The 12,861-nt window shown below is 61.6% G+C and overlaps 1 protein-coding gene across 1 annotated transcript in view; it reads right to left on the minus strand.

The window, feature by feature from the left end:
* The window catches only part of LOC309410359 (testis-expressed protein 2-like), a gene marked incomplete at both ends in the record, with an annotated part of 16,810 nt that extends 4,495 nt beyond the window's left edge, over nt 1–12,315 (minus strand). Inside the window, one exon of the mRNA XM_082006741.1 lies at nt 12,169–12,315. Within this exon, the coding sequence (XP_081862867.1) occupies nt 12,169–12,315 (147 nt within the window). The remainder of the gene's footprint in view (nt 1–12,168) is intronic.
* Between the last annotated feature and the right edge of the window lie 546 nt (nt 12,316–12,861).

The following is a 12,861-nucleotide window of genomic DNA, read 5'->3' on the forward strand; positions in this document are numbered from 1 at the left end:
CCTGCGAGGGCTGAGGGCGAGACGAACGCCGCTGCCTCGATGCAGATTAAACTCGGGGAAATAACGAAAGGCTGTAATTTGCCAATACATGCTGAAGGGCGAGACGGATCGTGTCTTCAATTACCGCTGCTCACGTGCGTGAGTCGCCAAAATATGCAAGGTATTCGTTTAATTTCTCCGTCTGAGGCCAGCACGGTATCCTGATACTTATCAAACCCCTGCTTGGATGTAGGCTCCGGGGAGGAAACGTGCTCTCGCAGACAGCCCGTGTCAAGGCAAGGCACCGCTTAAATCTCCAGAACTGGGCCCAGACTGAATTTATACATGGGCTTGTGCGGGTCGCTGTTGGAGCAGGGTCATTTTTACCCACTTTTATCATGCAGGATCTGGATTTCTGCTTCGCATGACAGCAAGGCGGAGATATTTCGGACCCCGGCGTCCCGGGGAAGCGGGAACACCCAAAGGGAGCTGTGACCGCCCCGAGCTCGGCCTCGGGCGGGCTGCGAGTGCCTCCCGGCGCTTCCCGGGCTGTCCCCAGCATCCTGGGCACAGGGCAGTGGCTGGGCCGGGGTCCCGCTCCGCCGCCGGCGCTGCCGTCCCGCTCTCCCCGGGGAGCCGCTGCAGAGCTGTCCCGGTGCCCACCGGGAGAGCTCTGGCTGCAGGGCTCCGGCCCTTGGGAAAGGTTAAATGACCACAAACCGTAAAGAAGTCTGTAAAATTGGCAGCTAATTAGCAGCAACTGTGGTGTACGTCATGCCACGCCGCTGCTCTGTGCGGGGACGGGTGCATGTGCGACGCCGTTTTGCTGCCCAGCCTGAGGCATCTGCGTTTGCTCGTGGCCCAGAGCTGCCGTCTTGTAATTGCAAAATTAGGACAAAACAAGTAATTCGTTGCTACAAACGATAAAAGCAAACGGCGGCATCTCCCACCGGAGCTCTGACAGGCATGCTTCCTGGCGCTGCGGTCTGCAGGAGAGGGAGGGGTGCGCGGCGGGAGCACGGCTCCGTGCGCGGAGCGCGGCACGTAGCGGTGGGTGGGCGGATGGAGGCTGGAACCGGGGCTGGTGCACAGTCTGGTGTCCCTTGCCGCAAAACCTGTTGCTCCCCGCTGCTGTGCAGAGGGAGAGGCCGGCACAGCGGCCAGTAAAGCTCCCACTGCCTCCGCGTTGCTGCCGGTGGGACACGGGCTATTCGTTGGTGAATTTATGGGGTTGGTGTTTCCCCTTCCCTCCGCTCTGGTTGCAGGCAGCCCTGAGCCGGGCAGCCGCCGAGGTGAGCCGAGCCGAGGACTGCAAAGCGTTTGCCGTAGAATCTGAAGAATTTGGAGTGAAACCCCCAAAGAAATTAAGGACAGATGGGTTACAGGGGAAAAAAGAAACCCAAATTCCTTCTGCCGCTCGGCGCCTGCCTCCGAGGCAGCCCCTCGTCCCCGCTACAGCCCTGTGCTGGCCATGGGGCTGGTTGGGCATCCCCCGGCACGCCGGGCGAGCCACCGCAGGGACGCCAGCGCCGCTGCCCCGGGGACGACGCCAAGCGAGGGCGATGCCCCTGCAGCAGCCAGGGCCACCCCCGCGCTCTGCCTGGGGCCAACCCTTGCCGCGTGCCCAGCGACGGCCCGGGAGGACTTGGGGCTTCCCCCGGAGACGCCCCCGTTCCCGCCCTGCGGAGCCCCCGCGAGGCGTCAGCTCCTCGAGAGGAGCGAAGCGCAGTGGGAGACACGTGGCAAGAATTAGCCTTCTCCCTCCTCATTAACAGGTCCCGGAGAGGCTCTGGGGCAAAGCCGATCCCCCCGCCGCGGCGGCCGGCGCTGCCCGGGCTGCGCTGGGGCGTCAGCCCCACGCCCGCGTTTATGGGCCGTAATCGCCGGGATCAGGAGCTTTCTGCTCGGGCTGGCACGCTGCCGGGCGCCGCGTCAGCCCCGGCACCTGCGTGCTGACTTCAGCACCTCAAATATTTCTGATGCAACTTGTTCCCCCCCCCGCCCAAAGCAAGCTCAACGCTGTTGAACGTGTTAATGGGTAGAAACGAAGTATAATTGTTCCTTTGTGTAAAATCAGTCGGTGGAGTAGCAGCGGCTTGGCTGCAAAACTGGAACTGCAACCAGGTTGTGGTGTGATCCACCTGGGCTTTGCTCCGAGCTCAACGGGGGAGCAAACCTCCTCCTGCGAGGGCTGCTCCTGGGGGGAAAATCCGCGGGTTCCTCTCCCCACAGACGGGCAGAGAAAGGAGGGTCGGGAAATGGTGCATCCTCTCCCCTCTGAAGGTGCTGTGGGTAACTGCTGCTGTGTAGGGCTAATTTTATTATGGCGTTTGATACGTTCTCATACACCAAGCCAGGGTAAACGACATCCAGATGAAGCCAGCGCTGGCGCAGCCAGGGCTGGGGAGGAGGAGGAGGAGGCAGGAGGAGTGTGTGTGGATGCAGCGCTCCAGATGCAAACAATAAAGCCAACGGATCTTGATTTCATCTGTCAAGTAATTGGGCTGGAAGTCTGTGCATGCTAATGACTCCACATCAAGCGGCTCGGTGCTCAGATGTGACCCATCCCGCTCCGCCGGGAGGGCTGGGGGCTGCAGCCCGCGGTGGCCGTGATGAATATCCCCCAGATGTTATCCCATAGGGAAGCGAGACCCACATGTCTGTGGTTAATAATGCCAAAGATCTGAGGTTAAAAATGACCACGGGGCGTTCACATGAGCCCCGGGATGGCGGGTCCTGCGGGCTGGTCCTGCTGTGGGGGGCAGTGGGAGAGGGGTTGGGGGGACCGGCCCCATGTCCCAGCTCTGTGCCTGGTGCTGCACGGGGTGGGCGAGCACCACTGGGGCCCCCAGCACCCCATTTAGCAGCCCTGGCTCTTTTGGGGAGGCAGAGGATGCTCCGAGGAACTCCGACAGCCTCGGGGGCTAAAGGTGGGGATGACACGAGGGAGAGGGATGCAGGGATGCCGTGGGAGGCATGGCCGCGGCAGAGCCAGCGGGCTCGTCCCAGGCATGTCCCTGTTCGGGGGGCTGCGGGCAGCCGGCCCCTGCGTCTGAGCTCCCCCGGCTGCCCTTGGCTTGTCATCTGTCACATGCTTTGGCCTCAGCCTGGCAGCCTGGGACGCAAACCCCTGGCTATGGCTGTGCAAGACCCCCAGCGTGAGAAGGTGCCTGGAGAATGCGCTGGTCCGCTGTGCCGGGCTGCTCTGGTCCCCTCTGGTGCTGCGGTGGGGGCTTGGGCCCCGGCACAGGAGGGGTGCGCGGTGCAGACGGGCGTCTGTCTGGATTTCCTCCCTGAGATCCTAAAATCTGTTCCCAGCATTTGAAGTTCATGAGCTCTCTTGTTGTTATCTGTGCTCAGAAGTTGGGTCATGGGTGAGACCCAAGGTGGGGACGTGCATGACCACCCATGGCTGCGGGGAGGGTGCGAGCCCAGCGAGCTGGTGGGGATGCTCCCGCGCTCCCTCTGGGGAGGGCTGCTGGCTCGCCCCTTTTCCGTGGGGCTCGCGGGGTTGATCCGTGACGTTCCCGCACGGGCTGGTGCTGCTGGCTTGTGTTTGGCAGGAGGTGAGGAACAGGCAGAGGGTCCCGGGTGGATGAGCTGGGGCTGGGGACAGGGGCTTCTGCTGCTCTGCAGCTGACCCCCACCAGTGCGCGTGGGACCGTGGCGCGGGGAGTGACAGGAGCGTCCCGCAACACGAGCACCCAAATATTCTGATGAAGCTTTGAGGCCTGGGGTGCTGGTGGGTACCCGAGCCTGCGTGGAGCGACGCCGGCCCGAGGGCCCCCGGGGCGGCTCTCCCTGCAGAGCAGAGCTCTTGGGCTACCGGCGGCTTCGGCCCCGGCTCCATGTCTCCCAGACGCGGCAGAGCCCGGGTGATTTGCCTGAAAGCTCCTGTCGTCGGCTCAGCTCCAGACAAAGCCCCGGCTCCTTCCCGCAGAGCCGGCGAGTGCTGACCTGCCTTTTCGGGGAGGGGATGGGGCCCGCGGGGTCACGCAGCACATGTGGGTGCCGGCGTTATAGGAACCAGATGCCTCCTGTCCCCGGAAAGGGGATCCTCACCGCCGAGAGGCTTTTGTCTCTAAATGGGGCTTTTTCCCCCAGCGCTTTTCCCCGCCGTGTGCGAGCTGGGAAGGGGCTGGGGTACCACGAGGCAGGATCCGAACGCTGTTGAAGCGCGCGGGCAAGTGCGCGCAATCCCCCAGCACCTGCAGTTTATGGGGGTGGGAGGTATTGCAGCCCCGGGGGCTGCGGGAACGCGAGCGTACCTTGCACCCTCTCCCATTTTGGAGGCTTTCCAGCCTTTCCCTGCTGATTGCTTCGGCATGTGCGTGGCAGATGATGAGGGATGAGCGGGATCGGCCCTTGCCTGCCGGGTGAGGCATGGCAGCCAGGGCCGGACCCTGCCCACGCGCAGCGGCCAGCGGAGCTCCCTGCGGCTCCGTTCCGCTCGCCTCTCCTCGCTCCCGGGCGAGACCCAAGGTCTTGCCGGAAAGAGGGTGGTTTTCACCCGGAAAGTGGAATCGTGGCGCGCGCAGCTCCAGCATGACCCACCGGCCGCTCGGACTTTGATTTTGGCCGCTGTAATTCCCGAGTGCACGTGATACACGCCACTATTTGGGGGAATGAGAGCTCCTTATGTTCATTACCCGATTCATTATCTGTTCGTTAGCTGTTCTTAATGGCGCAATAATTTGCTGTCGTAGGGGTTTTGCAGAACTAAGACCGGAGCAGACAAGGAAAACAGACAAAGAAAATGCATCATCCCTATATGTGACTTAAATACTGTCGGCAGGGCTGTTTGGGAAACGGTGCCTGTATGGTGCTGGGGGCTGCCCAGCATCCGCCGCGGGATGCAGGGAGAGCTCCGGGCTGGCCCAGGGAGCGGGACCATCCCCATCCTGTGGGGGCTAAAAGTCGGGATTCTGACCCAAAGTGGCAGTCTGACCCCTCTGCTACTCCTGGAAAACTTCTGAAATTCAGGTTTTATCACATTGAGCTCTGGATCCGTGCTGACCGCAGCGGAGGAGCCGGTTTTGCTGGGGGTGCAGCTCGCCAGGGTTTAATCCGCCGGTTAGTTTTTGCCTCCCCCTTTGACACCACTTTTTTTTGTTTTTCCTGTTACCAAAGCCCAACCAAATACATGGCAGAAGGACGCTTGGGAGCCTGCCTCCCTCCGCGCTGGCCACGGGGAGCCCTTTGAACTCCACCTTTCCCCTCCGTGCTTTTGAGATATTTTCTTTAAACCTTTGCATTTTGTTACTGGTCAGCTCTGCTCCAGATGTTCCAATTCTCGATCCCACACCTTCCTCTCCCTTTGGCCGCTGAATATCGGGCTGAACCAGAGCCAAATGAAAGCTACCCCCCACCCGTGCATGGAATTAGCAGCGGGCATGCCAGAGCTTCATAGACTCGTAAATGCGGCCATCTGCGCCTGGTGACATTATTTTTTAAAGGCAAACAAGCAAAACAACCTCTTATCCCAAAATGGTTTTGGTTTTTTTTCTGAAAAAAAAAAAAAGAAAAATAAGAGGAAACTTGTAAACCAATTTGCTTGAAAAAAGCCGGTTCCTGCAGAGATTGGGCACGGCGGCGCGGAGCTCGCCGGCCGCGACTCGGGGGAAGCCAGCGCGCCGCAAGCCAGCGGCGAGGACGCGCCCCAGCTGCGCCGGCTCGCTGCATGATTGGGAACAGCTCTGCGCACTGACCGGCTGATTTTGCGAGCATTTAGGGTATCGTTCTCCAGCTCTGCCCGCCGAGGCGACAAGCTACGCCTGTCTTCTACGGCGCGGGGCCGGCCGTGCCTGCCTGGTGCGCGGGAGAGCTCGGCCGGGCTCCGGCTCTCTCCGGAGGGCTGAGCACCGCGGTGCTGGGAGAGCGGGTGTGGGGCTGGCATCCCTCCCTCATCGCCACCATTTCATGGGGTGCCGGCGCACCCCCCAGGCTCCCCAGCCTCACACCAGTGCTGCCCCAGTGCCTTTGGCACAGCCCCCAGCCCAGCAGCGGAGGCGAAATGCGACGGGGTTATGACCCAAATGGAGTCAGCTCCATTTTTAGGCTAAAAAAGTGGGGTTAAACCGTGCAGCAACCCTATTGCTAGCCTGTTGTAGATGCATTTTAAAAAAGAAATGGCAAGCTTCAGTGTGACGTGCTCTTTTATCTGCCAAACTGGCCCCGTCCTAGCCAGGGCTTGGGGCTGACCCCGGTGCCGGCGCTGCGGTGGGTCAGGTCGCAGGAGAGGTTCTCCTGTATTTGCCTTCTCCCTCGGAGCTGAACTGACGCCGCATCTCCCCCCGCGCCAACCCACATGGGAGGATGCTGTTGATTTCAACCCGCAGAAAAGCACCGGGCGGTGCAACACCCGGCAGAACGAATACCCGCGTTCACATGCATATTGGTGGGCTGCTCAGAGCCTTTATTGGGATGCTTCCAAGCACGTTAGAGATATGACTATTTGGCATGTAATTAACTGTACATGAGATCAGCAATGAACATGTAATTATGGTTCCACTTGAAAAGAGCAGGTAAGCAGTTGTCAAGATACCCCTGGCTGGTCAGTCGACCGCTGATTGCGCAGATTGACGTAGCAGACAGGCAGAAATAACCGCAGGGGGTGCGAGGGGTGCCGGAGGGGCTGATAACGAGGACCTGATGGTGGGACCTGAGACCTTGTTCCTTCCCTGCCCAAGAAAGGCAGAGGTGCCACTGGCTGGCCCTTGGGTCCCTCAGCTTCCACAGACCTCTGTGACCAGACACTGGGTAACAGCAAACCGCCAAGCTGCGCACCGAACACCAAGCTGGGTGGGAGTGTTGATCTGCTGGAGGGCAGGAGGGCTCTGCAGAGGGATCTGGACAGGCTGGATCGATGGGCCAAGGTCACCTGTATGAGGTTTAACAAGGCCAAGTGCCGGGTCCTGCACTTTGGCCACAACAACCCCAGGCAACGCTACAGGCTTGGGGAGGAGTGGCTGGAGAGCAGCCCGGGGAAAGGGACCTGGGGGTGCTGGTTGGCAGCCATGAACATGAGCCGGCAGTGTGCCCAGGTGGCCAGGAAGGCCAACAGCGTCCTGGCCCGTACCAGCACTAGTGTGGCCAGCAGGAGCAGGGCAGGGATCGTGCCCCTGTACTGGGCACTGGTGAGGCCGCACCTCAAATCCTGTGTTCAGTGTTGGGCCCCTCACTCCAAGAAGGACGTTGAGGTGCTGGAGCGTGTCCGGAGAAGGGCAACGGAGCTGGGGAGGGGTCTGGAGCACGAGTCTGATGGGGAGCGGCTGAGGGAAGTGGGGGTGTTCAGTCTGGAGAAGAGGAGGCTGAGGGGAGACCTTATCGCTCTCTACAACTGCCTGAAAGGGGGTTGTAGTGAGGTGGGGGTTGGTCTCTTCTCCCAAGTAACCAGCGATAGGATGAGAGGAAATGGCCTCAAGTTGCACCAGGGGAGGTTTAGATTGGGTATTAGGAAAAATGTCTTTATGGAGAGAGTGGTCAGACATTGGCACAGGCTGCCCAGGGAGGTGGTGGAGTCACCAGCACTGGAGGTGTTCAAAAAACGTGTAGACGTGGCACTTTGGGACATGGGTTAGTGGGCATGGGGGTGTTGGGCTGATGGTTGGACTTGATGATCTTAAAGGTCTTTTCCAACCTTAATGATTCTGTGATTCCGTGAAATCACCCGCCCAAAAAAAGCACCTTTGCTTTTGTGCCTCCTCCCCATCCCTGTAATTTTTCACTCCCAAGATGATGTGAAACTCTTGTCACTCTTGCATCTTCGCCCAGGAGGGGGCACCGATAAAGGAATAATTGCAGCCAGCCCTGAGTTTGTGTTTGCATGGGAAATGAGAAGCAAAGCGCGGCCAAGGCAGAGCTGGGACGCTGTGCGGAGGATGCCTGGACGCCCTGGATGGCACAGTTAATCGCACGTGCCCTGGGGACAGAGGTTTCGTTAGCGAAGGTCTGTCCCTGATACTCTGCAGCTCTGCCTACTCTAATAAAAATCGCACATTTCATGTATATTATTTTTTAAATTGAGGCTTTAAAAAAATCAGTGGGTTTTGGCTGCTTTATCCCCTTATTGGGATTATTTAAATCAAAAGCAGAAATAGGGGGAAGGCTCCTTTTGTAACTCCAGCTGGCCGGCAGCCAGCGGTGTCTGCGCTGCCGGGAGCCGGCAGTGCTCCCCGGGCTGGCGTGAGGGTAGCGGGGCGGCTGGGGGTCCCGTGGCCGGGGAGGCTGCTGCCCCAAAATGCTGCCAGGAGAATAAGAGGGAGCTGTTGAACCCGCATCCCTCCCGGGCTGATGGAAGCAGCGGAGACCTGCAAGTGCCGAGGAGAAGCCACGTCCTCCCTTCGGCGCTGCCAGCGTCAGCTTTTGCCTTCTGTGAAACGCTGCGCTGCCGTTTGGTCGCCTGCGCTGCCGTGGGGAAGGTGCGTCGTGCCGGGCAGCCACGTCCTGCCGGCCCACGGGGAGTTTTGCGAGGCGGCTGCCAACACCCCATCCTGGGGGCATTGCTTGCCCTGCCGAAACCCGGGGTGATGCTCCCCGCCCGAGACTGGCACGGAAGCAGCTTTGCCCTGGTCCACGCGGCCTCTGCATGGCTCAGCCTCTAAATCCCAGCGGACCCCGGGGTGGAGCGGGGAGCTAAGGTGACCCAATGTCCTGGGGGTGGCAAGGGACAGCAGGCGGGTTGGAGCCGGTGGGTGTTTTTGTTGTGCAGATGCCTCCTCCCCGAGCGGGGCTGTCTCCAGCTCGCTGGTATTGCTATAGCTACGGGCAATTTTCTGCGTTCAAGTTTTGCAAAACCATATTAAGAAAAATCTCGCCCTGGTGCTGCTGGCTCTCCTCCAGGCTGGAAATTGCATTCCCCTGTTTGAAATTCCTCCCGGAGTTTCAGATGGAGAATGTACAACTTCACTTTCCATCTTGAGCTGCTGTCACACATTTTAATAACAGGGGCTGTGCTACACCCCAGAGGTGGCCGCACGCCAGGATTTTGAAGCGAACCCGTTGGAGCGGTTGCGGTGAGGATTTGGACGGCCGCGAAGGCGCTGGAGCTGCGGCTCAGCCCCGGCCATGGCCCTTCCTGCCCCCCGAGCCCAGCTCGGCCCCTCGGCCCGAGGACGGAGTTAATTGCGCGGGGATGAGTTTGTCGGTGTCTCCTCTGCCCCAGGGGATGGGAACCCCCCGAAGGGGATCGGCTCTGTTGCACTGCAGCGCCCGTGATCCCAATTACAGGGAGACGGGATTCACTCCTCCTCCTTCCGTGCCCATCCCAGCTCCCCTGCCCCGGGGGAGCTCGGGCAAAGCCCCGAAGGTCCCGTCTGGGTTTCTCCCTCTGCAAAACCTGCCTCGCCCCACCAGCAGGATCAGGACAAATCCCCCCATGACATCGCATTGAGGTTGGTTTTTTGTTTGTGGGGTTTTTTTTCCCAATATCCAGCTCAAAGCTCACCAGGTCTCTGGGGAAAGGCTCGCTAATGTCACAGGCCAGCTGAGCTGGGTGACGAGGGGTGGCCTTTGCTGAGACCCTGGAGGGCGGCTATAGAGGGGTGGCACTGACAAAGACCCTGGCAGCTTCCCCCATCTGGAGAGCCCCAGGGCCCAGCTCCCGGCGGGGACCACAGCTGGGAGGGTGACCCCGTCTCCTCGGCTGGCAGGGCTGTGCTGCTTCAGGACGGTCACAGGGCTGCGCTTCCAGCGAGCGTCACCCTGCCCGGGCCTTGGGCGTCCCACCCCCGCGGTACCCGCATCCCTGGGGACAGGGACACCCGCATCCGCCGGGACGGGGTTTGCCTCCCCTGGCTGCGGGCACTGGCTTGCCTCTTTCTGAGCTCTCTTTTATGGCTTGCTCTTTGAACCCAAGCAGTTGTGCTGTATTTGTAAAACACACCGCCGTAATCAGGGAAACAGCCTTCCTAATTGGATTGGAACGGCCGGAGTAATTGGCTGCTTGGGAGCAGCCGTTTCGAATCAAGCTGTGTGCGCCTTAATAAGTTTGCTCGCCTTTATCAGCTTGGCAAACTCCGCTGTGGAGGTGACCTGTTAAATGATCTCCCATGTTTCTAAAGCATTTTTTATCCCCACTGATCCCCTGAGCCCTTTTCTTTCTCTCTTTGTAATAACAAACTTTGGGAAATGCCAGAGCACCCGCGCTGCGGCTCCTGCCAGCCTGCTGCGGCGGGGAGGTTTCCGGAGGAGGTGCTGGGTGGTGGTGCTGGGGTGGCTGCTCGGGGTGCTCTGGCTGGTTCTCCAGGGTCCCATCCTGCTTGGACCCGCTGGTTTTGGGGTGAGGGGGAGGATGGACAAGACCTCCGTGGGACTTGTCACTTAGCTGTCCCAGATCAGGCGTAAACCTCACCTGTTTTGGGACCAGGATTTCGGCCCGTGGTGGGGCCGGCTAACTCCTCCGCGCTGGGTGAGCCCTGGGATGGGGCACGGGGAGTTTTGGGGATGGCCGCCCCGGACTGCTCTGTCCCGGTGCCTCCTCCCTCCGGGCCTGAGCCACCCCGAGCGAGGCTGGCAGGCACGGCCCTGCGTTTGGAGAGGGCAATGCCCCCGGCTGCAGGGAGCCCTCCCCCCAAAAAACCCAATTCAAACCACGTGTATGTGCGCAACCACCTCTGGCATCGGGCTGTCGCCGCTGCGCAGACGCGGCCCTTTGAGACGGTCACCAGACATCTCCAACCGATGCTCTGCCACAGGGGCTGCCGGGGCAGGATCCAGCCCCCGACCTCGCAGCCCCCGCTGCGGCGGGGGGCTCCCCAGGCCGGCTGCGAAGCTGCGCCCCACCCTGAGGGGACGCGTGGGGCCAGGCGCAGCAGCCAGCGCCACAGGACCGGCATGCGCCCCCCGGAGCGGTGCTTCCCTGCGTGCCCCCGTGCCACGCGGGGGTCCCTGCTCACCCCCTCGGACACAGTTTGGAGGGAGAACTCATGTCACCAGCGACCCAGCCAAGGCGGGTAGGGCGGGAGGCAGCTTGCAGCCATCCCAGCCCTGGGGCCAGCCCAGGCCCGCAGCCCCCGGCAGCACCGGGACCGCCACGGCCAACCGAGCTGGCCCGTCACGGGTGAAAGGTGGCCCTGAGCCGAACCGCACATCTGGCACAGAGGGAGCACCACCACTGCCGAGCAGCCTGCGTGGGATGAGCACGCTGCTCGTGGCTCCCCGGTGCCTCCTGCGAACCCGGCGGCGCTGGCACCGGCCGGCTGCAGGCCTCTCTGCTGCTTCGTTTTCCCCTTGCGCCGCTCACCCGTCAGCACCAGCATCACTGCTGTGGGAGCTCCCAGCCCGCTGGCATGTGTCTCACCTCTTGCCCTTGGCAGCCATCACACGCTCCTTTCGCCACGCTCCAGCCCCTCCACGGAGCATCTTCCTCCGCGTGGCCACGGTGCCCCGGCTGCCCCCGGGCTGCTGGAGACCCCCCGTCCCCGGGGAGCGGCTGAGCCGGCAGCCAGGTCACGGGGCTTCCCAGGGACCCGCTCGCTCCACCCCGGGTGGAAAAAACAACCCTTGTCCTTCCGTGGAGACAGTCGTCTCTGGGATTCAAAGCACCCTTGTCCCGGTCGGAGGGCTGAGGCAACAGTGATACAGTAAGTGAAGCGGCTGGCACTTGCATCTCATCAATCAGGGGTCGGAAACGCGGAGGCTCCCTCCACATCCGCAGTGTCTGCGCGCCGCTCCCCGCCAGCGCTCGCAGCCCATCCATAGCGCTGGTGACAGCCCCAAACACTTTCATCTGCCTCTGCCAGGGCTGCCCGGCGGCTCCTGCGTGCTGTGAGCCACCCTGGGGACCGGCCGTGCCCCGGGGGTGCCGTGGGGACACTGCTGTTAGCCCCCCGGGGCCACGGGTGCCACCTGAGGGTGCAGAGCCCCGGCGCCAGGGCTAATGCAGCGACCCAGGGCAGGGACCGTGGTGTGCACCAGCCTTGGGAGCAAGCTGGGGCGTCCTTGGTCTCCCCACGGGTGAGGATAAATCCTCCCACACCGCTCCCAGCTGTGCACCGCGAAGGACCGGAGGCACGGCCGGCGTGCAGGCTGCGCTGGCTGCCCGGCTTCGGCTTCTTGGTGCAAAGACATTGGTGCCCATCTCAGCGGCATTGCTCCTGCCTGGGGAAGGCAGCCCCGACCTCTGGCAGACACCGGCACCGCCGGCAGCCCGGCGAGCGGCTGCAGCAGGAGACTTTTCAATGGGCTCACCGAACTCTCAGAAAGCTGCGCTCTCCGGTAGGTTGTGTTATCAGAGCCGCAGGTGAAGGCGTGCCTCGGAGGTGGAGGGCACACGGCGTCCGGGCAGAGGACCAGGCACCAGCCCCGCTGGCCCAGGTCCACATCCCACAAAGCCATCCTTGGGTGACCACGGAGACGCGACGGTGTCAGCCACCCGCCAAAGGCACCGAGCACGGGGAACATCATTTCAGGATACCTTTTTTCCAAACCAAATGTCCTAATTATGCTTTAAAAATTGCACCTGAGTGCTTGCTCTCCTTAATTGCCTGAGCTGCCAGCAAGGCAGGGAGCCGGTCCTCATCCGGTGGGGTCTTGGCTGAAGCTGGGGACTCTCCAGCAAGGCCACCGTGGGCTCAGCCAAACGTGGGGCTGGGGAAGCCTCGGGCGCAGCCCAAGTGCTCGCAGAGCTCAGTGCTTCCAGGTGCCACCCCAGCAGCGAGCCCTGAGCTCACATTTAAAGCCTTTTCCCCCAATTTTGAAGGTGAGAAAGGAAAAGGCGTTGCTCCAACGACCGTGCCCAAGCAGCGGCAAGCGCTGAGACACGGCAGTGCCCGCAGCGCTGAGGGGGAGCTGGCGGTGCCAAAAGGCACCGCTGCGCCAGCTTGCCGCAGCCGGCCCCGCACCCCTGAGGGATCCCCCTTGCGCTGAGGATGAGGAGGGTGG

Source organism: Phaethon aethereus (genome assembly GCF_964289735.1).
Source record: "Phaethon aethereus genome assembly, chromosome: 15".
Classification (NCBI taxonomy): domain Eukaryota; kingdom Metazoa; phylum Chordata; class Aves; order Phaethontiformes; family Phaethontidae; genus Phaethon; species Phaethon aethereus.